Below are 25,920 nucleotides of genomic sequence, written 5' to 3' on the forward strand. Positions count from 1 at the left end.
AGGTAATTTATGTTGTCAGCGTGCTCAGCTAGTAACTTGGATTATTATTAGATAATGTAGAAATGTGTGTTCATGGGCAGGTCATTTGGAAAAACAGCTCATAAAAATGGGGTGAGATTTTTGATACACATTTTAGCTTTAACAGATAAAAAGCTTAATATTCTTAAACTTGATTTGATTGAAAAACTGTTTTAAAATAGTCTTTCTGGCTCCAAGTGATATACAGTCTTAAATGATAAGCCTGACTAAATGAACACAGCATACACATGTCTATACAGATCATTGAGGTTTTTAATAATCATCAACACATCTATGTACAATGCAGGCAATGTCGTATTCAAATGAACCCCCCCCCCCAAAAAAAGAATCCTAAAATGAGTTTTATTCTTATGTTCGGTCATAAAATAGCTAAAGATTACCTCAGGGAATCAATTCAACAGCTCAAAAACGATTTTGGTACGATCAGTAAAGTTACAGTTTGACAAAAAAGTAATACAGATTATCTACCACAGTTTACCAGCCCTGGGCGTGGGAGGTCAACACAGAATAATAAAGAATTATTTCCCTCTCCAATGAAAATGAGAGCACGATTCTTTAAAACTTAATCCCTGACATTTTTCCCAAAAGCGCCTAGTTTGTTTTTGTTCTTCTGGTATCTGATGGGACAAAAGCATTTTGTGAAACATGGACCCAGTTCACCCCGATGCAGAAGATCTACTAAAAGCCAAAGTCAAAAACATTCAGAAGTAAAGCAGATATTAAATGAGTTTGGGGTGTCAATAAAAACGGCTGGTATGGGGAGATTCTCATTATGTTTGCACATTGAAAATCTTCTCTTCTGTTTTGCACCAACTACAATGCGTAAAGATGTTTACATTTCACGGGTTTTTTGTAGTTTTTTCTTTCAAAAAGCATTTTGAGACAAATAACCTGATTGTCCAATACATAAGGAATTTAAACAATGGTTCCGTTTGGGATAGGCTCAACTACATACATTCAACTCTATAACCCCAGATGCAGGAATTACAATGTGTGCCTGTTTAAAAAGCCACTGATATTAACCATGTTTTAATTATAAAACATAGGCTATTGTTTATCATTTATTAAATCACTGTGTGAACTAGAAAGGGAAAAAAAGTGTATTGGAAGTGTCATTTAACCCATCTGGTTTCTCATCAGAAAACAAGACATTGTCTAGTCAATCTAATTTTAGTTGTGATCTTAATTTGGGATTAATTGGAGGTTCTGTTCTGTTGGCAAAGTCCAAATATCTGGGATCTCCAAGACCACTATCAAGCAGCATTGCTTTCAAATCAAAACCAGATAACAGAAATACAGACCTTTCAAATGTTTGCCCTTGACCAAAGGTCGTTAAAACGCTATCATGGCATCTTTTTGTGCATCTTAATTCAAGTCATATTATATATAATATTGCTGTGCAAAAATACACAACACTGCATGTTAGGAAATTGTTGTTACAAGTGTGGCAGATGAAATGTCCATTTGAATATACAGCAAACCATTTTTTTAAGTAAAATAAAATACCAACAAAGCCCAAATGAAACACCAGAGACCAAAGATTAGGTTGTTGCCATTAAAAATAGAGGAAACGAAAATCACACCCAGGGCAGTGCTAACTGAATCAATTCTGTGTTGTAAATGAAGATGATGAATTCAAATCTTCTTTACAGCCAATAAATTCAATTGTTCCATTCCTTCAAAAATAATCAGATCCGACGCCCTGTACAAGGATTCACAACATGTTGCCAATCTGTTGGCCTGGAGACTCAGGCTTTTGAAAACACATGTGGGGATCTAGCAAAACTTCCTCTGCATTATTCTGTTATAAAACCAGTGACTAGAGATAGCTGAGGGGAATGCAGAAGAACAGTCCCCACTGAACACAATTATTTAAGAAAGGATAAAAGTAAAATACATTTAGAGAAACTAATCTTATACAAAAACACTTGCGCCACTAGTTAGTTTGGTTTGTTTCCTCTTTAGTTAGTGACCGCTTAAATGAGCAGCAACACTGAGGTGGTGAAAGTCACTATATACACAAACGGACTAACAATTCACACATACAGACTCACTATGCAGTCATACAACATGTCAGTGTGTCCAGTTAACTCAGTGGTCTCACATATGACAGTCTGAGTCTTTCTCTCTCACACAAACGGAAACAAACTGGGGATCTGGGTGGGGCAGTGGCTGGTGACGGCGCGCCTATATTGTAATTGTGACAACATGGGTACTTTTCTTCTTCTTGGTGTATGAGGCTCAGTCAGGGCAGCTGGCTGCCAATGAGAACTGTATGAAGGTAAGTCCTCCTTTATAAGCATTTGTTATATTTTCCTTCAGTCGAGGGGACTGGCTGTGTGCAGACAATGAGAAAGAAAGGGTCAAGTTAGGTCACCATTTAATGTCTACATAGAACATTTCATTTCCTTATAACTAAAACTTGTCTATTTAATATGCAGAGCATAAGTGATTATAAAAATGACCAAAATGGATTGAATAGAATACAAAGACAAGGTCACAGACAAAGAACTGGAAGAATTCACTTTGAAAATGTTACCTTGAGAGCTTTGCGGTTTTAGCTTTCGTCATCTGAGACATGGGGTCTAGCAATGGCCATCTCCTCCTTGCTGTTTGCAATCATCTTACACTTCTACAAAATCACACACACAAAAAAAAATACATTACTCTTACTTAACACAACTGTGCAATTAAACACCCAAAAATAACACACCCACAGGACTTTCTTCAATATTCTTTCATGTGAATATTATTACTACAAAAGTATAATCAATCAGTGTTCAATAATAAACACAAATACAGCCCCCTACTCACCTCAGTAAGCTCCTTGATGGTGTGAATGTTAGCTTGCTGAGTGACCTTCCTCTTTGCTTCCACGATGTGGTCCATGTTAAGGGTTGGTTGTGGAGGGGCAAGACATGGGGGAGGCTTGTTAGTGATGGTAGGGAGCGGGGCAAGGGGAGGCATGGCTGCTAGGGCACCCATGTTGGTCAAGGCAGCGGTCATAGTAGCTGCTGTCATGCTTGCCATAGCGGCAGACATGGTGATGTTTGACATGTTGGGCATTCCATGCATATTGGGTATCCCCATCTGACCCATGTTTTGCATATTGGACATCCCCATGCCCATTGAGAGAGGTAAGGGTAGCGGTAAGGAGAGGGGGGGTGGGAGATGGAGTGGGTAGAGGAAGCTGGAGGATGGCTTTCGGCCGAAGACTCTCAGGAATGGGCACTCCCGCCTTAGCACACATGGCAGCAGCATTAGCTTTGGCTATCTCCAGTAATTGATCCTTATCTAAAAGAAAGAGAGGAGGGGGTAATGCAAATTGGTATAGATAAGTAAAAGAAAGAGAGGAGGGGGTAATGCAAATTGGTATAGATAAGTAAAATAAATAGAGTTAAGCATACAAGCAGTGTAAACCTTTAGAAATATTATACAAAAATTGGACCATGAATAAATGATAAATGTAATGTGTGATTCTCATAGATACTATTAAAAGTTATTTACCCAGGTCAGTGAGGCGTGGAGGAGTCTTGCTGGTGCTGCGTCGTGTACGGGACCCTGAGCGGCGCTGCTTGCGGAGAATTAGAACTGGAGAGTGGCTGGGTTCCCTTTTCCACCTGTCTCGCCTATCAAATGAACGACTTCGAAACACCGGGCGCCTCCCTCGGCCCCTCGACCTAGACCTTCGTCTGCGATCAGAAGAGCGAGACCTTGAACGCCTGCTTCTGTCCACCGACCTTTTCCTCCGGCCTGTGGAGCGGCTCTTGGATCGCTTGCTTCTGTCTGCGGACTTGGACCTCCTTCTCCCACGGGCATTGGGTGAGCGGGAACGCCGCTTTCTGGTTGGAGATCGAGACTTGGAACGGCGAATTCTGGTCCGTGTCTTGGAGTGTGATCGCTTGCGCCGCCCGGTAGAGCGTGACCTCCGCCGCCGAGTGGGACTCCGAGACTTGGAACGCCGCTTCTTTCTTTCTGACGGAGAGACAGAATCTCTTTTCCTAACAGGAGACTTGGACCTGAGAACACAGGAATGATAAGACTGATAAGTAATTAAGCATATGCATCATCTGAACCTTTTAATTACATCTACAAAGTTGGCTTAGCATTGGGTCTGCAATAAGATGCCTTTCCAGTCTAATTTTATAAGGTCTTTAAACAATAATTACTGTAAGCTCTAGAAAGTCACCGTTGAAAAAGAGATCTTTTGATCTCAAGGGGCTTTCACCTGGTTAAATAAAGGCTACAAACAAACAGAAAGGTATTACATGTTGATCTCTTTAAGAACTCAGAGAACTTGGATTTGATATATGGGACGGGCACATATAAACATTCACACACACAACAAACCTAGATTGCCTCCTTCGGGATTTAGACTTGGATGCTGATCGTCGGGGTGAAGAAGTTGAGCGAAGTTTTCTGCGATCCGTAGGTGAGGGTGACTTTTGCTTAACAGGAGAGGAAGAACCCGCTTCTACATCCGAACCTTCTGAAAGCTCGCACACGTCTGGGGCAGTGCCGGGTTCTCGAGATCCAGATCTGGACTTGGAAACATCTTGTTCATTGGATGAGCTGGCATCCTCCATCTGTTCCTTGTCGTGGTTCGGAGAAAACATCTGAATTAGCTCCTGCAACGCATTTGTGGGACTCTCAGCCTGGGGGATGGAGGCAGCTGCTGAGGGCATTGGTTTCCAAGCACCTACATGGTATATTAAGACATGTTAGAACATTTTAAGGAAACAGAAAAACAAGTAACTGAGGGTATGAGATCCTGCTTTACATATATCTATACTTAAATATCTGTTTACACTACCAGTATTAAATAATAATTTACTGATTGGTAAACTGAGCAAACAAAGTGCAAGATGATATCTAGCAATTCAGATTTTCCTAAATCCTGTGGGATCAAGTCAAATGAATATGCAAATAACATGTGCCTCTTCCTGGAGAATAGAAGTGAATTTAACTTTTTTTACAACAGTAGGCTCACACTCTTGGGAACTTATGGCGCGTTTCCACTACAGCCCGCAGCCCGGTTTAAGAGGGCTGTGACGTCAACGGCCCGTCTTTGGTTGCGTTTCCACTTGGCCTAGTACCGGCCGGCGGGTCCTAATTCACAGTTTTTCTGGCCTCATAAAATCGTGGGTCCAGGGCCAGAGACAACGAGGCTGAGTATGCTAAACTAGAGAGACGTCGCTGGCAAGGGGGCTACAACTACAACAAGATGGACATATTTGACCGTGATTTAATTGTAATACACGTTTCAAAATGATGCCGAAGTAACAACATACTGATACCGGTTAGTAAAACCATGAATTAATGCTTTGTCAAGTCTGCAGACAGACGGCAGGGGAAAAACCTTTTAAAATGCGTGTTTTCTAGATGGAGATTGGCTAAGCTAACGCAGTATATGCTCCGACCGTCCACACTCACAACAACGGCCTATACAGACATAAATAAAGCAGCGACTGTATTCACCATGACACAGGCAGTCTGTGGTGTGTACTTGTTTAACTTTTGTCTAGTTTCTGAACATATATGAGGAGCTGTGAGCTCTGAGTGCTAACAGCTAACGGCTGTGTTGTTTTTCTGGGGTCCTCTGAAGATCACGTCATGGCTCCGCCTACACTGCGTTACTATAGATACTGCCCCAGTTCCTAAACTGTAATGGAAATGCGCCATAAAGTGAGCCAGTCCTAACGAGGCCCAGCCATACCGAGCGGGGCCGAGCGAGGCTGTGTAGTGGAAACGCGCCATAAGTGAAGAGCAATTTTAGGAACAACGTCAATTTTAATTTTAAACAAAGCAAGGAAAAGACTCTGACCTGCTGTGGCAGATAATCCTTCAGTTTCTGTCTGCTCTGCCTCAGGAGAGGAAGGCTTTATCTCTTTGACAGGAGAGGAAGACGCAGATCTGGCTGGTGAGTTGTCAGACCCCCCATTACTTGACTTAGACCTGGACCTAGATCTGCTCAAGTCTGCTGAGGCGGATTTAGACGTTGACCTTCTTCCACCCTTCCTAGGAGATTTGGACTTCTTCTTGATAGGTACTGGTGAGTTTGACTTTGACTGATGCCTTCGAGACAACGAGCGAGATTTGGAGCGCTTGCCAGACCTTGGTGGTGAACGATTTCTCCTGGCAGGGGAACGGGAGCGCCTCCGAGAGGGAGGTGTTTGGGATTTGGTCTGTTTGCGGGGACTCTTGGATCTTGAACGTCGACCTGGCTTAAGGACTACAACGGATCTTGACCGAGCGCGCTTGCTTTTGCGGGTCGAACGGGAGCGTGATCGGCGGGTTCTAGGGGGTGGTGACCTCTTTCGCCGAGACAAGGATCGACTTTTCGAGCGCCTACCTCCTGCACGTCTTCCCGGTGAACGTGTTCTGGAGCGACGAACAGGGCGTCTTGATCTAGAAGTTGAGCGACGAGTTCTCGTGACGGAATGCGACTTTGAACGCCTGCCAACTGCACCACCTCGCCTAGGTGAGCGGGCCCTGGAGTGCCTTCCTCCACGGGAACGTGACTCGGACCTCCGATTTCTCTTTGGAGATCGGGATAGAGAGGGGGACCTGCGCCCACCCCGTTTAGGGGATCGGGACACCTTTCTTTTAGGTGAGTGAGAACTTCTGCGTCGCTTTGGAGAAACAGACAATGAACTCCTCCGACGTTTAGGGGACTTGGACTTCCTTGGAGATTTTGACACCTTCTTCTTCGGGGTGAGGGAGCGAGAGGTAGACCGGGACTGGCGGGCTGCTCTCTTGGGAGAGATTGACTTCATCTTAGATTTAGGGGACTGAGATTGGGACAGCTGCCGTGTCTTTAGAGGAGTTATGGACCGTTTTTCCTTAGAGTTTGACCTGGAATGAGTTCTTGACCGTTCTTTCATTGCAGTCGCTGCTGCTGCTGCTGTTGTTTGCCCATCAGCCTGCTCCCTAATAGGAGTAGGTGTTGGTGAACGACTATGAACTGACCCCAATCTCTTAATATCTAGGTCCCTGGAAGGAGAAGGAGACCTAGAGGAAATGCCATCCCTGTCCCTTGTCTTCTGAACTGAGTTGGACTGCTCTTTCAGGCTTGGGTCATCTCTTGGGGTGGCACCTTCCTGTTTAGGGATAATGTCAGGAAGTTCATGTGCATGGCTGAATGTACCATCAGCATGACTACCCTCGATCTTAACCTGAACAGTCGCTGTCTGGGTAATATCATCGTGGCATGCGGAGGGTGACCGTACACTCATTTCTGATATATTGTTGCTCGAGTCCTTCCCCGCCGATGGGGACACATCCATCCCTGATAACTCATCTTTCTTCACTCCAATTAATTCAGGTTTTTCCCCTCGTTTGCTTTTTGAAACCAGTTTGGACACTGGTTCTTGCAGGTCAGATGCTGTAGCTGGAGAGTATTTAACATCAGCAGCAACTTTTTCTCCTTCACCTTCAGACTCAGAGCCTGAAGCTGAGCTGCTTTCAGATGGGGATCGAGATGGGGATTTTTTCTCCTGCTTTTCATCCTTCCTTCTCTTCTTTTTCTTCTTTTTTGCAGCATGTCTTTTGTGTTTCTTGGATTTTGCATCTCCCTCCATGTCTGCACGTGCTACAAGAAAAAGTGATTTGTTTTGTATAAAAAACTATTATGAAAAAACAAAATAATTATTTGCAAAGAAAATATGAATGAGGTTGTGTCAGGGACTCCTACCTGTAATTACATCCTTTTTGCCCTCCTCCTTTAGCCCATCTTGGTCTCCAACTCCTGTGGCTGCTGCTATTCTGGCACTGCAAAAACAAAGAAAATGAAACATTTTATGGTTTTCTTAGTTGTTAATTATAAAAATGCTTATCACAAATTAATAGGATTCTCCTTTATAGTTTGGGTAAGATCCAAAAATCTTATTTAGGCATAAAATAAATCCATTGAATGAGATTGGTGGCTTTTCTAAGACAAATCTCCCTAGATAATAAAAGGGATTTTTTTTTCCAAACCATATTCTAGACCAGACCTGGGCATCGTACGGCCCCCGGGCCACATACGGCCCTTTGGTTGACTCTGACCGGCCCGTGTAAGGCTAATTGGAAATTACAAAATAAACATATTTTCTAACTTTACCTCATGCATGGACTAAAGCTGCATTGCTTTTATTTTGAAGTTGTTTTTTATTCACGTGCATAATGACGCAATACGTATATCAAGACGTGCACATTATTGGATCCTTGTCACAAGACGACTTTAGCCCTCAAAAAAATGTCCGCTAAAAAAAGAAAGGTAGATGCTGAATGCAGGGTTTTCAACAAAAATTGGACTGCTAAGTATTTATTTACTGAAGTCGGAGGTAAAACCGTGTGTTTAGTTTGCGGGGAGCAGATCGCCGTGTTTAAGGAGTACAATGTGAGTCGACATTACGAGACGAAACACGCGGAGAAATATAAAAACTTGACTGACGCTGAAAGGGCGCGGACATCGGAAGCTTTGCTAGCTAAGCTGCAAAAGCAGCAAGGCTTTTTTACCAAGCTTCACACATCCAGTGATGCAGCAACCATGACCAGCTTTGTGATATCCCACAAAATTGCTAAAAACAGTAAGCCGTTCTCGGAGGGGGAGTTTGTGAAAGAGTGCTTGGTGGACTCTGCAGCACTAATATGCCCTGAAAAAAAAGCCGCATTTGAGCAAGTCCCGCTGTCCAGGCGAACCGTGACTAGAAGGATCGAGGACATTGCGGGGAATCTGGAGCTTCAGCTGCAACGTGAAGTGGCAAGTTACGACTTTTTCTCCTTGGCTTTGGACGAGAGCTGTGATGTCCGCGACACAGCCCAGTTACTCGTATTCGTCCGCGGGATAACACCGGACTTCAAGATTACGGAGGAGCTGGCAGCAATGCGGTCGATGAAAGGGACGACGACAGGGAGCGATCTGTTCACGGAGGTAAACGAGTGCATGGACACGCATACATATGTGAACAAACATTTTCAATTATGAAGTTTACGAAATCCAGGTATAGATCCTCTCTCACTGATGATCATCTGTCAGCTGTGCTTCGCATCTCCACCTCAGACATTCAACCTGACTTTGATGCACTCGTTAAAGCCCAGCAGAGACTAGATTTCTCTCACTGAACAAGAAAATAGAACTTAAAAACACCAAATGAGGTGGTTAGACTACAAATGTTGGCATGTAAAGGCACCAACTAGCAGTGAACTGGGACACTTTCTTTGGAAGCCTTTTTCTCAAAATCACAGTTCAGTGATGTTTAGTGACAGTTCAATATGATGTATCTTGCTTAATATTTGGAGTACAAAGACAATATTGTGATGTCTTTAGAATGCTAAGAACCTCTTTCCAACAGTAAATGAAACTCAAAATGTGTTTGAGTGAATGTGACTGAAAATGTTCACTAATATGAGTCACAAATGGTGAAAAACATTCATTTTGTTTACCATTGTTTTGGGAAATTTGATTTAATAAATGACATTTTTTTGTAAGGCAACCTCACTTTTTCATTGCTTAACTATAACATATACTCTTACCAGCTTGTCAAAACAATGCTATTTACTGCTTTTTATAAAGAAATACAATTAATATTATGCAGAATTGAGTTCAGCCTTTTGGCCCGGCCCTCCACAATATTTTCAGTTTCTCATGTGGCCCCATGGAAAAAATAATTGCCCACCCCTGTTCTAGACAATTACACAGAATATAAAACATGTAAAATCTTAAATAACAGACCTGGCTCTGGTGTTCCTGAGGGGCTTCTGTGGTAGTGTTGGCTCTACATCCGACTCAGCACCAGATTCTGAACTGCTCTCCTTTTCCCCCTTTCTCTTTTTCTTCTTCTTCTTGCTCTTGTGTTTTCTGTGCTTCTTGTTTTTCTTGTGTGGCGGATCATTCCCTTCCTTGGCAATTATGTCGTCTTTCTCAGGGGCCTCATCTTCACCTGGACAGGGTGGCCAGTATTTCAGATAAATTAGCATTTGGCAAATCCATAACAAGTGCAAAACTTATAGAGCAAGATATTTGATTTGTGCTGTGATTAAAATTAGTACAGTTAGTTTGGCTCCTTATAAAAGCTTGTGTATATTGAATTATACATTTACCTGTGCAAAATGTTGAAGGTACACAAAGAGCTACATTTATATATTAAACGGCTAAGAGACATTTGGCAGATCCCAGTTACACTTTCAACTTGAAAAAACAGCACATGCAGATGGAATACCCATAGCAAGATATGGCATGGTAAACTTTATGTTATATTTGTGGGACTTTTTTCTTTATTACGAAGAGTTCCTATAGTTTGTTCTTTGCAGTAATGTTAACATGTTTCCACAAAGAACATGCACAGTAAAGTCTTTCCAACATTGAGGTAAAAAAATACAGCTCAAGCATTTGGGGGGGTGGAAGGGTAACTAAAATAAAATAAAATAAAATGTGGAAAAATATGTAATTGACAATGAATCACTCACCTGAGGGGATGTCCACTGCACATTCCATTGTGCTGCTGCCCCTGGTTTTCTCAAAGGCTCTCTTAATATCACTGCCGTGCTTGTCCCTCACTCAGCACTGGAAACAAAAAGGTTTAAAACTTAAGCAAAAGAGAATGCAGCTCCAACATAAAAAGATGTAAATATATATTCAATAGTCACGCTAGTGAAAAATGCAAGTAACCACATGCTCCTTACATGAACTACTAAAAGGGTTGTTCAGTCTGCTTTAACCACGCCAAAGCAAGCCAATCAGGGACAAGATATAGCAGGCAAAGTGGAAGATTGAATTAAGACTTCTCTACAAAATAAATAACAAAAACTTAACATTACATCTGGTCAGTTGTTTTAAACTTCTGTTTTATATGACTCCTCTAGAAGTTCCTGACAAACATTGATATCAACACCATCTAATTCATGTGATATTTAATTTTCAGCCACATACTGTTGACCAACAACACAACTGGCAAAATAGGGAAGCTTGCCTCTGAACACAAAACCCTAGTGCTTGTTAATCATACAGTATGTCTCAGCACAAATATCAAAGATCATAATACAACTGGTAAGATAAAATATTAGACTTTGCTTTTGATTTCACGGTTATGCAAACACAGTTTTCAGTTAGTTTCCAGCAAACTATTTCGAGAGATTACAATGTTTGAAATCAATCTTTACAATGTATAATGAGTTGCGGTTACCAAGTCAAAATACATGCCACTGATCAAAACCTACTCCGAAACCACATTCAAAGTTGACTGAGATATCCCATAAGATATGTTATTGAATAACATGTATACTGTTGGCCTTACATCTATTCTCGCGTAGCCGGACCTATCCACAAAGCGCTGTCTGCTGAAAGACTATCATGTGAATACGGATAATACTATAATAATTTACTCTTGAAAAAACACATTTTAACCAAAGCCTGTGCACTTCACTCAAAGATGTACGTTAGTTTCCTTTGATATAGAATTATAATACATTAGTCCTGCTTAGTTGCGATCAGGTTACGATACAACATGTGAGAAGCACTGCTACTCACACACAGTAGCGAGGAAGCCACATACTCACAGTTCACTGAAATCACGTAAGATATGTATTTGCAGAAACAAATTACTTAAGTTACATACACAAAAACCGCTACACTCACATTTTAAGTAGCCAACATGTCAGCTTATGTAGCCAAACATCCAGGTGCCGAGCGTTACCGCTTCAGTTAATGCTAAAGCTAACGTTAGCCATCAAAGGTAACGTTTAGAAATGCTATATTACATTTCAAGTAACGTCTGATAACATTAAGTTAGCCCATTTGTTCTCGATACAGTATGTCACAGTGTTGAGTTTAAATCTGAATTATATTACTACTTCGTTTTCTTGGGTCCAAGCTGCACGGATAATGGAAGCAAAAATAAAAAAGTTTCAAGCAGCAGCAGACACTAACACGTTAGATAACGCTGATCACTGCCGGGCCTGCAAAGCCGTAAGTAGCGTTAACATCCATTCATAGATCAATGCAGCTGGATAAGGATAATAATGGCTGTGAATACGTCTTTATACACTGGTATTCCCTCAAACCTTAATTATATTGCACGCTTACCAAATGGACAAGCTGTTAATAGTACAACATGCTGCCTGCACGCCGCGGCCTAATCGGCGATCCACTCGCTCATCACCATTACTGCTTACTACGTTAGCATGCTAGTAGCTATTCAACAAGCTAGTGTGCTAGGACTTTTAGCCGCCTCTTGTTTCAACAAAGCAAGTTCGCTTGCTCATGAAAGTTGTCTATTCTGTATCATATATTTACCCAGGTTGTTGTCGGTAGAAGTAGTTCCTGTGTATAAAATGCAGAAATATGCAGTCCCGCAATGTGTAAAAAACAACAATGGTTGAATATGCTAACCGTTAACGTTAGCTTACAACCTTATCCGCCATGATGGAAAAGGTATCCCGAAATGCCATGCTTCGCGGTTTGAATGGCGGCGTCACTCACTGTCGCCTTGACAACTACACGCTCCACGTTAGCTAACTGTAGAAAACGGTGGGTCTATAATGTCTACTTCTTGGTTTTGTCTTGATGTGCGTTATTGTTTATTCTTTTATATAATGTACAGTGTCAAGAAAGTATATCCTATACATGGATGTAGCCTATATCTGGTTTTTGATGCACCATTTTGATATTTATATCATCCTTATGTGTTGCTGGGTTTGATACCCTGGTCCAGAAATAAACATCATTTAATCAAGATGTATTTCTGATAGTTAAAATGACAAAAATAAACATGATGAGATGGTTATAGCTTGTGCTAAATGTAAGTTGTCTAGTCAGTTAATATGTGTGCTTTTATTCTGAAGGTATCGGATCGGAAGTGGCAGAGCCATATAATAGAATATTATACTATATGGCGCTGGGAAGTGGTAATGTTGTTGTTGCAGCTCCAGTGTCAGTAGTTCTCAAAGCGAGAGGATAGTGGTTTACTTTGCGAGAATTGTATGAAATATACTTCAGTGGCATGCAGTAACCTATGGTGTTACCTAGCAAACCATTAAGCAGCTAAAAAACATGAAGAAGAGGTTTAACATCAACCTGGATGACTCTGCTTTCACCAAAGAAAGAACACCGGTCTGTATTTAGCTACACTTAACTTTGTACAGCATCTAGAAATTAGCTAGCTAGTTGTTCATCTGTTAACTAACGTTACTTTTAGTACATTCCTTACATTTTAAATTGCTAACCAAGTTAGCCACTCTGTTTTTCACGATTCATTTCATAATTCTCGAGCCTCTGACAGGATTTTTCATTTGTTTGTGTTCCAGCCAAAGCCCCAGTTTCAAGCTTCGTCTAAAGGAGGACAAAACACCTCCGCATCAAATTCATGTTCAACAAATCCTGCCAATGAACCAGTGGACCAGCCTATTTCCTATGCAGATTATGTCGTCCAGAGTAAAAGCAGTGTGGCTGGTCCTCCTCAAAGAGTGGGTCCCTCCAAACTGCTCCGGACTGAAGGAGATGGAGACAGCAATCTGAAGCAAAGTGACTCAGATTCAGTGCGTTCTGCCCCAGGCTTATGTGAAACAGTTCAGGACCCTGCTAAAGGGACTGAAGATGGATCTGATGGGGCTAAGAATAGTGAGAAGACACAGGTGGATGATGGCACACACCAGGAAGAGGGGAATTGTCAAAGGTCATATCCAAGTCTAAACCTGGGGCCAAAACCAGTGGGGTCTGGGAGCAGCATTATTGTCAGTCCCCGGCAGGTATGCATCAACATGTATGTGCCTCTTGGCTCAATGCAACATTATGTATTAGGTTTCTGAATGAAAACACCAGCTCCTCATCCATACATTCACCCTCTGCACACACTCATTCCCATACAGAGTCAAAAGGTTTACTCATAAATCATCAGTTTGTTGATACTGTGCCCATTAGTGTGGAAATATGACTGTTCTCCTGCTTGTTATTTGCTTGCTAAACAGTAAGTATCCCTCTGCATTTTTTTTATACCAATTCAGAGGGGAAATCCAATCCTGAAGTTTGTGAGGAGTGTCCCTTGGGAGTTTGGTGAGGCCATACCAGACTATATCCTGGGCCAGACAACTTGTGCTCTCTTTCTCAGGTGTGTTTTCTTTACCTCAAGAAGAGTGTATGTGTGTGTCTGTATACTGTATGTGAGACTAATAAGAGTTGTTTGTAGAGGAGATATTCTTTTTCGAATTTATTGTGCAAAATACAACTTTTTTCATTTTAATTTTCTCTCTTGTTCTGTTTTGCTGAAACACTGATGCTGGGGCCTGTCTTGAAGTCTGAGGTATCACAATCTCAATCCCAACTATATCCACGATCGTCTCAAACTGCTTGGACAGACTTTCACCCTGCGAGTGTTGCTGGTTCAAGTAGATGTGGTAAGTAAAAAGTGGTTTTGTGATCAAAACATTGACAAGTTATAATAATTCAGTCAGAATTTGTTAAGTTACAGCTAAAAGTGCTTTGCTTTGAGAAGAAAAAAGTTCTAACTTGTACTGGGCAATATAATGCGTTGATCTAAAGCTCTCCTGGGTATTTTACTACTTTGCATCAGTTGAGTACTCCCTGTTCCTTTTGACTCGGTACAATTATCTAACAGAATGTAATTCCAGTCTAAAGTTTTCAGAGTACTGTATTGAAAGAAATCATACATGTCAAATACTAGATGCTGTATAAAAAAGAATAACAGATGTGTTTCAAAAACCTTCTAATTCTTTATACATAAATTCCATTAAAAAAGATTCAAGATTGCATTTGTGTTTTTCTCTCTGACATTGTTTTTTTATTACAGAAAGACCCTCATCATACGTTGAAGGAGCTGGCTCGCATATGCATCATGGCTGACTGCACTCTGATCTTGGCTTGGAGGTACGACCTGCAACAGATTTCCAATAGGACTGAACAGTAACATACATAGAGAAGAGTATAGTTGGAAACAGTTTTAAAATACTTCTCTGTAATCCTAGGCTTTATATCCCAAAAGTGTGCAATAAGAAGATAAAGACTGATATTCTGATGTTTAATGTGTCATGAAATGCAATTTAAGTTTGTAGGAGGTTGTAAACATTCTTGAAAACTTCAAGCATCTAATTGTGTCATTTATAAGATATGTTTTATTATATTTGTTGGTTCGAACCAGGATCAACAGATCTCTATTTAATGTGCCTGCTTCTGTTGAGCAAGGAACACTGTGCCTCCATAATACAATTAGAAAATAATAAATAAACAAAGGTAATATTTGTGTTGTTTTGACAGTGCAGAGGAGGCCGGCCGTTACCTGGAAACCTACAAGTCATATGAAAAGAAACCAGCAGACTTACTGAAGGAGCAAGTTGAAAAAAACTATCTGTCGCAGGTGTGTGGATTTAAGTCTTCACGTTAAAGAATGTGTAGTCCATTGCTATTTTTTTGTTGACAATTTTGTCAATTAAAAAAATACGGAGGACCTTACAGTGTTATGGACTGAACTGGATGCTGAGGTCAATTCAATACAATTACAGTGGTGCACTTCTGATTTGATTGGTTTGTTTTAAGGTTACTGATTGCCTCACCACTGTGAAGTCCATAAACAAGACCGATGCCATTACCCTACTGTCCACTTTCTCAGTGAGTACCACTTCAGTGAACATTTCTCCTCAAATTGCTGCTACACTACAATCAGTGAATATGTACAGGCATATCCACAGGCTGATTTTATGGAGTACTCTGAATTCATCTTGTCCTTTTGGGTTGATGTATTTTGTCATTTCTATCAGTCTGTAGAAGGAATCATCAGTGCATCTAAGGAAGACTTGGTTCTCTGTCCAGGCCTTGGACCCCAAAAAGTGAGTTAAAATACCTGTGCGTCGTGGTATAAATACACAGCTGGCATAAGGAACATTTCTAAAAGCACTATGTTGGCATTTTGTGTTTTCAGGCAAGGCGACTCTATGATGTGCTGCATAAGCCCTTCCTCAAGTCAAAGACAAAAGACAGCTGAAAGAAAGAGTGTGTGACATGCTCCTGGCAAGAACTCCTTAATGTTGGTTGTTGTGTTGAACAGCAAAAGAAAACACACATTTCAGAAGACTGAATTAAATAAACACGCTTGATCTACTGAGGTGATGAGATAAAGTGTGAAATATTAAGCTGTTGGAGCTGCACACTGAATATATGCCTAATTAAGTCATGGTTTTGTTCAATGTTAATTCTTTTATTAAATGAAAATACATATTTTTTTATGTTTGTATACTGTTAACTGTGCCTTTTATTATTTCTTAGTTTCTTTGTTCTCGAGAAACAACAAGTGTGCTTACATGTCTTTTTTATCCACATAAAATAGGGAAAATAAATAATTGTATATAGTATACATTGAAATGTAACTTTGGTGGCAGGGTAAGGGTGAGCTCCTATACCTTCCGCTGACTGAAATTAATAACTAAAGTATACATTTGTATTTAAATTACTTGGGTGTTAATACTTTGAAAATTAAGAAGCGCACTAATGCTACTCAAAAAATAATAAAAAAGAGAAAAATAAATGCAGTAGTAATTATTTGTGTAACCGTTCTCTTATATGTGCTAGAAGAAGAGTGTCAGAGTTTTTAACAATGAAGTCGTTTCTATCCCACCAATCCAGAGCGCAGTGCTGCCTTCAGGTGCTCCTCTAAAATTCCGTTTCTATGGTTGGAAGTCACCATGATACACTTTTACTTTGAATGCTTCAGATGTTAATTAGCCTACAGTAACAAGAGCATAGAGTGTTGGAATATAACTATTTTGTGACAAAATGAAGAAAATATTTGATGTGCATTATATGATGTTATAACCAGATCAAACACTTATATATATATTTTTAAACATTTTACGTGGAATGTTAAACATGAGCTATTTAATATTTATGTTTCATTACTTTTAACATTAGAATAGAAACTCGTGAATTATGTCAGTATATTTTCGATTCGAGCAATGATAACAATGTGTCCGACAGCACCTGAAGGCACAGTAATTTAAACTGACGTCAAAACAGGAAGTGTTCATGCTGTTGAAGTATTGTGATGATAATATTAACTGCTCATTTCACAAAAGTATTCAGTCTTAACTTATCGATGCACCGTGTGGCCTCGTTAACACTTGTTTCTTTCAGGTAACCAAACAGCAGGCGATTCAGCGCCGTCAGACATGCTGACAGAGAAAGAGGATGATGATGATGCATCTGTTGAAGAGTATCCCTGTCTAATTTCACTGGAGGTGGCAGCGACACAGACGCCTGGTCTAATAACTGCACATCTGTACCGGAAAGTTTAAAGTCGGACGGGTATTTATAATTGTGCTGTTTTTGTCTCGTAGTTTCCGCAGCGGGGACACGCTGCTCGTGCACGCCAAGACTTCTTCAGAGTGGTGGTGGGCAGAGCTGCAGAGGGGGTCGCAGGGTATGTCCCCGCCTGCTACCTGCGCCAGCTGCCTGCTGCTGAGGAAGAGGAGGAGGAGGACACCTCTCTGGAGGACCCATGGCAAGATGAGGAATACTTTGGCAGTTATGGGACCCTGGTTAGAAACGTTCAAAGATCACACTGTTATGCATGTTATGCTAATTCAATTCAATTTAATACATCTTTATTGTGCCCGGATTACAATTCTGGCACATTATAAAAACAGAGGAACATAATGTACACATGACCATAACATAAACGTCAACCACAACTGTACGGCAGCAACACATTCTATTATCGACAAGTACAAGCAAAAACAGCGTTTGCAATGTGCCATGAGTAAAATTGCATTTAGTACAAAGTGCAAAAGTACCCTATACCTCCAACCTGAGGGCAGAAGGTGGAGAATCTGCTGCAAGATGTGAGATGGGTCAATATTTAAACATGTCATTATGGGCATATGGTGTGTTTAAGAACACATTCAGAGAGTTTCAGAAATTGAAGACATTCACAAACAATGTTGGAAGAACCCAGAATAGATATGTGAATTAGATGGAACATGCTGCTGTTCAGCTTTTGACTTACAAACCTTTGCCGATCAGATTTTCCTAAGATGAAGTGCACAGAAAGTTTTACAATGAGGACATTCTTAATAGTTCAATTTGATCCCTATACGTTGTTCCTAAAATCACTTGTTACATGTTCCACATATTTAACTTGTCAAATCCACAAATCATACCACTAACTGTATTTTCTCATCACTTTTTATTTATTTTATTTTCTTATCCCACAGAGGCTTCACTTGGAGATGCTGTCAGATAGGAGGCGCACTGAGGTGTACAGGCAGGTTATTCTCAGCAACAGCGCTCCTCTGAGGAATAAGGTGGTGATGGACCTCGGCTGTGGGACTGGCATCATCAGCCTGTTCTGCGCTCAGCTGGCACGCCCCTCACAGGTAATGTAAACAGTAGTGCTAGTGGGAAACAGAAACAGACTGTGTAAAATGTGTTGAATTTCCCATTAAGTATTAACAACTTATCAGCTGGAAAAACAAAGGGTTTTGATATTAGACCACATTTGACACTTAAAGGTATGGTAGGTAAGTTTGAGAAACCGACTCGAGATCGCTAGAATTTGAAAATACACAACCGGAGAAAATCTGCCACTTCCTTATAGAGTGGCGAAGTCACGCCCACTTACTTCCGGGTAATGGGACCTTATTTCGGAAAAATTATGCATTGAAGTCAATGGGGAGAGAAAACGTATCTTTCGATCCCGTTTGAATTGTGCCATGAATTACACATATGATGTTTGTCAATCTTAAAAAATAATTTCCATGTCAAAAAAGTCACAGTTTGTCGTAAAACTTTTGAAATATAAGACTATGAAAAATACGTAACTAGAAGGACTACAAATCCCAGAGTCGCGTAAGTGATGTCACAATTGTTTTCCTCCACCATTCAGATACCTAAGATCAGCGCAATATAGATATAATCTATCTATATGGCGCTGGCTAAGATAAGATAACTTTAACAAGATGCCTGTGTGCTTAGTACCAGGTTGTTATTATACCAGCAATGGGTCTTGCTCGTTCTTTTGCTTCCCGTCTGATGAAAGGACCAGGAGTGGCTTGATCAAGTTAGCTACCTAGCTAGTAGCTAGCACGTTAGTTAGCATTACAGCCTTGTCATTTTTATTAGCCTTAACATGAAGTAACATTAACTAACCCAAAATGTTAAACAGTAAGAGTAGTAGTCATATTTCGTGAACCCTTTGAATAGTACTGTCACCGGTGTGATCATTCTATAATACACCATTTAAGCCCGGGGGAGAAATGCTAACGCTAACGTTAGCATCGGCGATCTTCTCTACTTCATGCTATCTGCACAAATGGTTGACATTAAACATTAAAACGACCAGGCAGTTCAGAGAGAATCAAAGGAAGGCAGGCAGGCAGCTTTGCATGACATTCTTCAGGATGTGTTTCATTGTGGTGATAGTGAGGATAGTCAATCGTTTTGTTGACAAGACAGTAGTGACGGCCATCTTGGTGACGTGTGTTGTTGACCAGAGATGTAGTTCATTGAGCGTTTCACACAAACAAATGTGTTACTTCACAGTTTTACGACACATTTTTTTTTTTTTGACTTGCAAAATTATCTTTTAAATTGACAAACATCATATGTGTAATTTGTGGCACAATTCAAACGGGATCGAAAGATAATCTTTCTCTCTCCATTGACTTCAATACATAATTTTTCCGAAATAAGGTCCCATGGAGGTCCACCGGAAGGGGAGGGACTTCGCCACTCTATAGAGCCCCTCCTCCAACACACACGAACGCGCACATGACCAATGAGGGCACGAGATAAGTTTGTGCACATGGAAGGCTGACAGGCAGGTAGGCCATCCAGTTATTTTAGCCGGGCCGGCTAAAATGATTGGTCGTGCTTTTTACAGTACTACGGCTTCCACAGATGACATTTTTTTTATGGATTTTTTGTCAAAGCACTTAAGATATTCATTGCTATCGGGATGTTAAGAGCATTCCATGGAATATAACAAAAAGTGTATCTTGAGCCGGTTTCTCAAACTTACCTACCCTACCTTTAATATACATTATTTCATAATTGCATTATTGAATTTTTCCCGAAAGTATATTTTAAAGCTCAAAGTATATGTCTAAAATGTCAACAAAATTACCTAATAACAACCCATAGGAAGTTGGAAATATGAGAAATGTGGAAAGACAGAATCTCAGTATAATGTACAAAAAAAAATCCTCACAGGCATTGGTGTACTTATACTCCCATCTGCTGGACAAGGTGTATTGCTACATGGAACAAACCCCAGGGTGAGCAGTGTCTAATTTTGGATTTGTAGGTGTTTGCTGTGGAGGCGAGCTCCATGGCCGAGTACACCAGACAGCTGGTGAAGCAGAACGGCTGTGAGGAGGTGGTGACGGTGCTCCAGGGACGAGCTGAGGACATCCATCTACCAGAGCGGGTGGACATCCTGGTGTCTGAGTGGATGGGAAACTGCCTACTGGCAATAATAAGTAATAACACAAGGTATAATGGTAATATCTGTTCTACTTTAGCTGCTTTATTTAAGTTGTATTTAAGTTGTATTCAGATCCCATAATGCTCTTCCACTCACAGTCCCACTCAGAGTTGAATATACCTCGTCCTGTGTCTGTTTCTCCGCCCTCTGGTCTAGTTTGAGTTCATGGTGGAGTCAGTTCTGCTGGCCAGGGACTGCTGGCTTAAAGAAGGCGGCGTAATGTGGCCCTCATCCGCAGCCCTCACCCTGGTGCCATGTCAGGCCAACAGGTTTTACGCAGAGAAGATGGCCTTCTGGGAGCAGCCCTATGGACTGGACTTTACTCCTCTTCAGTAAGATCCACTACTCAGCTGTTCTTGATCCCAGATGTAAAGTTTAATCGTTGAGTATAATAATCTGTGGTGCCAGGTAGTGATGCGAGGGATCATGATGTGACAATCAGAATAGAAGCCACATCTATGGCAACCATTTTCTTGAAGTGCAATAAAACTCAAATTAGTGTCACATTCACTGTGAACAGCACATTTTAATTTAAGTAAAGTGTATATCGGTCACAAAAGTTCTCAATTGTTTGAGAATACATTTGTTTGTATCGACTCTACATGCCACAATATTTTACTGTATGTCAAGCACACGGCAATCTGTTGATTCATTATTGTAAGCACAGTTAACTTTGTTCCCACCATGTACATTTCTACAAATATACACACAATTTGTACATAAATCCCTCAATATGTACGCAGTAATTGTGTTTTCAAAATAGATCCAGTGTGACTGATCCACCAGCAGGCAGCTGGTCTCAGGCAGCAACTAACTGGCGTCTTTGTAAGTTGCCTCGAGTTGCCCTGAAAAATAAAAAGTGGTCACAATACTCAATGAAAAGTTACCAGAATGGGCAGGATGTGGTTCAAACTGGAACAGCATGAGGCGACATCCTGATGAACGCATCAGCGTGTTTTGCACAATGCAAAATAGTAAAAAATATTTGGGTGAATAAAGCATGGTGAACTGGAGTAAAGGTTTGCAATCAACACAATAAAAGTGAATCACTGAAGGAATTATTGAGTCCAATCAGATCCGATGGTCTCAAATAACATTATTTTGTTCTGAAAGGTGTTGCAGGTATTTTATACACTTTATTTCTCATTTAGCAGTCCATATTTAGCAGACCATTTCTTACCAGTAGTAACTGTTGTGACTAAGTGCATGAGCATTTTTGTAATCTGTTACTGTTTACCAATGTTTCTAGACAAAAGAGTACACCACACACTTTAAATTAGAATTAGTAAGGCATACAGCGACTAGCGTTGTTTACCTTTTATGCTATTTCTTAGTTATCTTATGACATGTGTGCAGAACTTCAATTTGTCCTTTGCCCGGTTTAGTTTCAATTATATTTTCAGGTTCATCAACTTCATTTCCAAAAGTTATTGATACTGTTTCATCTCTGCAGGCCCTTGGCACAGCAGGAGTTTTTCACCAAGCCAAAGTTCAGTCACCTCATTGACCCCAGCGACTGCCTCACGGCTCCCTGTGATGTCCTGCGCCTGGACATGTACACTCTGCAGATCAGAGACCTGGAGGTGCTGGGTATTTCCCTTTTATACAATGAATGCTCCACCCTAAACAGGCTGGATATGCTAACTGATAGTGCCATGTGTTTCATTTCTCAGGAAATAAAGGGGCAGTTTCATTTTGGTGGAAATGTCTGGTGTGTATCATGGATTCACTGTCCAGTTCGAAAGCCTGGAGACAGGAGTAGCAACAGTGCAGTTAAACACCGGACCTCACTCTGAGTAAAACAAATTATTCACTCTTTAGTTTAGTATAGGATCTTTGTGGCTTTCAAGATATACAACTCAAATACACATATACAATAATACTTATGAAATAGTGAAAAACTAAAGCAAATGTATAGTCTGAAAAGTTGTAGGCCTTAGCTCGTTATACCTAATCTATCATGAAATTGAAAGAGACAAAGATGTGTGTATATTATGTTGTGTAGTTTTAATGTGAAGGATAGTTTTTTCTCTAACAGCAGTGCTCCTGAGCCCTGAACAGTATTTTTAACAGCCCTTGACACATAATTTAAATAATCAGAATTTGTAATTTGCAAAATACAAATACACCAAACAATAAACACAAAAGCTAGCGTATTTATCTATGTGCAAATAATGTTGTTAAAATCTTAAAGTGTCACAAAAAGTCACAAACTTTAATGCATGACAGTGTTAAGTTGTTTATTTTCTTCAGGCCAACGCACTGGAAGCAGACTCTGTTCATGCTGGACCGGCCGGTCAGAGTTTTGGAGGGAGACTCAATCGCTGGAACCATCGTCCTGCGCAGGAACCCCGTCTAGAGACGCCACATGATCATCAACCTGCACTGGAGTATTAACAGCAGCACGGGGGGAACGGAAAAGGGCCAGGCAAACATTTATTCTTCACTTTGAAATCTCTTTATTCATAAACATGTTGATACATTGATGGTAGATTCTTTGATTCTATACAACATTGTGGTTACATGTGTGACTCATGCAAAGTGACTCATACATTAGACTCCCCATAGTCCTATCTTGACTTTGACTTGTTGTTAGAGATGTTCATTTGGGGGGTTTTTCTCTCCGTCCATAGGTTGGGAAAAATAGTTTCCCCATGTGGAGGTGACGGATTCTCTGCAAGTGTTGGAGATCTACAGGGAAAGAGTTTAAAACCTCTTGTGTTGAGTTCAGGGTCAGTAGGATATGAGCTGTGAGCTGCTGCTGATGGAATGAAGTGTGACGGTCAAAGGCCTGGGAACTACAGAACACCCATGTCAAAAGGGTCGATTAACAAAGAAGTTACATGCTACAAATGAACAGAGGAGCATTATTTTAACTGTATTATATATATTAAAACGTATTTAAATATTGGGCTGAAGACAATGGTTGAAATCTGAAACAACAAACTGTTTTGAACAGATATTTGTGATCTCAGGTGCAAAAAGGAGAAGATTTTATGTTTATGTTTACTCTTATGTGCATATTGTTTTACAATAGGCATTCAATTTACATGATTCTTACTTTGTTCAAGTGTTTTACATGCCAAAAGGCTTGTACAGGTTCAAGAAACAGATTAACCATAATTGATAATGGTTTGAGATTAATCATTTTTGTACATTCGAAGATTAGAGTGAACATTGTATGCCACTTAAATTCTTAATTATCCTAATGAGCTAAAATAGGCATTACCATTTTTAACTAGAGATATTAAATAACATTCATTATTTTAAATAAAATGTCTGTACAAAAAGTAAACTAATGTTGATACAAATAAAATAACGTTTTGGGAATTATTGAATTTCAAATGTTGTGTTCGTCTCTTTCAGAACTGTCATGGCACATTTCTTTTTTGTCTGTGGATGCACTCTCATTGGTCATGGCTCTGTTTTACTCTTTGCTTTAGCTCTGGAGCGCGTGTTGACCTCTGAGGATAAAGGCTGAGTGGGTAAGGATTCAGGAGAAGGAGGCCTGGAGAGCGGGACAAACATGGGGGGTTTAACAACTTTGTCTTGAACCTCTGTAACCCCACTCTTAGCACGTTTCTGCCTCAAGTGTTTGTCACAGTGGTTGACAAATGTATCCAGCTTGACAAAGGTCTTGTTGCACACTTTGCAGTGATAAGGCCGCTGTCCTTTGTTGAGGCGTATGTGCAGCCTGATGTATGATGATCGTACAAAGGTGCGGCAGCAGACCCCACACTTCAGATCCTCGCTGCTACTCTGTGTCTGTGCCGGAGCTGGCGCTGGCACTGGCACTGGCACTGGCACTGGCACTGGTTTGACCTTTCCCGACACTTCCTCAGCCTTGTGAGAGAGCAGGAGGGGCAGAGAGCGAAAACCGGCCCCACACTGCTCACACTTATACGGCCGCTCCCCTGTGTGTAGGCGAACATGAGCCAGGAGCCCAGCCTTCTGTGTGAACGACTTGTCACAGTAGGTGCACTTGAAGGGCTTCTCGCCTGTGTGGAGCCGCTGGTGGGTCTTCAGATGTGAGGCCCGGCCGAAGGTCTTGCCACACTCCGAGCATTTAAATGGCCGGTCCCCGCTGTGTATTATCTTGTGTGCCATCAGGTGGGAGGACTGATGGAAGTACTTGCCGCAGGTGCTACATCTGAATTTCCTCTCCTTGTTGTGGGATGCCAGGTGAAGGGTCAGGTGGGCGGAGGAGATGAATGTTTTGGAGCACAGGCTGCAGCTGTGAGGGTCCAGGCGGAGGCGGCGGTGTGAGCGCCGCCCGTTAGGGAGGCTGCTGCCTGCCTGGCAGGATGCACACTTGGAAGGGGGGGAGGAAGTGGAGGTTGTGTCAGAGTCCAGCTGTGGAAGGCTGCATCGACAGTCCGAGCACTGCCCAGTCTGTTGGTCTTTAGCACTGGTTTTATCCAACATGGTGCTATCTACATTACCACAGGGGCGAGGGGCGGGGTTTTCATTCTGTGACACATCATAGGGACATCTGAAAGGGATAAACACATTATGTTTATCGTGCTTTAAAGTGGTGTAGCTGAGGGTAGACATGCATGTATAAAGTCTGTGTCTTATCAGCTTTATTGCCATAAAAAAAGGAAAACCATTATATGATGACGATTATAATCATATTTTCTTCACTTCCCTGTTAATGACGCACGATAACTGACCGGATTACGAGTGTTGTTAAACGGTTCTAAAACTAATCGGCATGCACAATTGAAAACCAGAAACACCATGGATGTATAGAAATACACTAGCTTGCTGAAGAACAGATACTACAGTGTAGGCCTGGCTTCGCCCTTAACAATGCGATGTTACGATGCGAATAATGGCACATAAACAAGGGATTTTACATACCGTGTTCTTTCTTCCTAAGAAAACGGGCATTTGTTGATAGAAATAATCCTTTAAGTGCAGTTAAGCACTGTAATTACACCCGTAAAATAAAGGCTGAGTGATAGCATTTCGAGCCCTCCTTTTTCCTGCAAAGGGCTGTTTACCGGACACAGGGGCTGCAGCAACATCTAGCGTGCGGCGGAATAACTTGTATTGCCTATGCGTCGCAGAGAAGGAGACATTATTAATGTAGGAGAGTCTGCACATCCTAAATTAAAAATGAGTTATACCGGACAAATTATTGTTATGATGATCCAACATTAAATCAGTGTGTGCAAACTTTACAACACCAAGTATATGATGGGCATTTATTGCATATTCCAAGTCAATATCAATGAGGTATACTATCCTACAGTGACTTCCTCGTCCCTCAGAAAAGTTTCGTTTCATTGGGGAGTTCACAAGAAACTATCTGTGATAGCACTGATTTTGCTGCCCTCGTAAGTTTCGATTCGTACAATATGGCTTTTGACTTGTTTGGAAAACGAAACACACTGTATGTACCGGGAAACGA

The 25,920-nt window shown here is 41.0% G+C and overlaps 4 protein-coding genes across 4 annotated transcripts; 2 read left to right on the forward strand and 2 right to left on the reverse strand.

Annotated features, from left to right (window-relative positions):
• Positions 1-265: 265 nt before the first annotated feature.
• Positions 266-12,500, reverse strand: LOC117485642 (serine/arginine repetitive matrix protein 2-like). Its single transcript, XM_034134251.1, is given in 11 exon segments — positions 266-2,374; positions 2,579-2,671; positions 2,854-3,201; positions 3,203-3,333; positions 3,547-4,058; positions 4,390-4,738; positions 5,864-7,630; positions 7,733-7,809; positions 9,755-9,962; positions 10,489-10,585; positions 12,314-12,500. Coding segments are annotated over 9 exon segments (3,495 nt in total). The 5' UTR covers positions 10,517-10,585; positions 12,314-12,500; the 3' UTR covers positions 266-2,374; positions 2,579-2,596.
• Positions 12,501-12,910: 410 nt separating this feature from the next.
• Positions 12,911-16,268, forward strand: ercc1 (excision repair cross-complementation group 1). Its single transcript, XM_034134252.1, has 9 exons — positions 12,911-13,129; positions 13,324-13,764; positions 14,020-14,123; positions 14,310-14,409; positions 14,823-14,899; positions 15,287-15,386; positions 15,566-15,637; positions 15,787-15,855; positions 15,948-16,268. The coding sequence occupies exons 1-9, from the start codon at positions 13,070-13,072 to the stop codon at positions 16,008-16,010; spliced, it is 1,086 nt and encodes a 361-aa protein (XP_033990143.1). The 5' UTR covers positions 12,911-13,069; the 3' UTR covers positions 16,011-16,268.
• Positions 16,269-17,041: 773 nt separating this feature from the next.
• On the forward strand, positions 17,042-23,049 carry prmt2 (protein arginine methyltransferase 2). The gene is given in 11 exon segments (XM_034134232.1): positions 17,042-17,236; positions 17,239-17,281; positions 17,359-17,431; positions 17,434-17,559; positions 18,235-18,396; positions 20,325-20,489; positions 20,661-20,836; positions 21,958-22,087; positions 22,178-22,200; positions 22,202-22,300; positions 22,758-23,049. Coding segments are annotated over 11 exon segments (1,335 nt in total). The 5' UTR covers positions 17,042-17,190.
• LOC117485572 (zinc finger protein 239) lies at positions 22,719-25,804 on the reverse strand. Its single transcript, XM_034134162.1, has 2 exons — positions 25,368-25,804; positions 22,719-24,996 (listed from the first exon to the last, which is right to left on the reverse strand). Exon 2 carries the CDS (start codon positions 24,927-24,929, stop codon positions 23,919-23,921), a length of 1,011 nt encoding a protein of 336 aa, XP_033990053.1. The 5' UTR covers positions 24,930-24,996; positions 25,368-25,804; the 3' UTR covers positions 22,719-23,918.
• Between the last annotated feature and the right edge of the window lie 116 nt (positions 25,805-25,920).

Source organism: Trematomus bernacchii, unplaced genomic scaffold, assembly GCF_902827165.1.
Source record: "Trematomus bernacchii unplaced genomic scaffold, fTreBer1.1, whole genome shotgun sequence".
In the NCBI taxonomy this organism is placed as follows: domain Eukaryota; kingdom Metazoa; phylum Chordata; class Actinopteri; order Perciformes; family Nototheniidae; genus Trematomus; species Trematomus bernacchii.

What these genes read in the sequence shown, in the direction of transcription:
- ercc1 (XM_034134252.1), top strand. Translation starts at nt 13,070, where the DNA reads ATGAAGAAGAGGTTTAACATCAACCTGGATGACTCTGCTTTCACCAAA. An exon ending in TTATTGTCAGTCCCCGGCAG is followed by an intron (nt 13,765 to 14,019) that starts GTATGCATCAAC and finishes ATACCAATTCAG; the next exon opens with AGGGGAAATCCAATCCTGAA. An exon ending in ACTCTGATCTTGGCTTGGAG is followed by an intron (nt 14,900 to 15,286) that starts GTACGACCTGCA and finishes TTGTTTTGACAG; the next exon opens with TGCAGAGGAGGCCGGCCGTT.
- LOC117485572 (XM_034134162.1), bottom strand. Translation starts at nt 24,929, where the DNA reads ATGTTGGATAAAACCAGTGCTAAAGACCAACAGACTGGGCAGTGCTCG.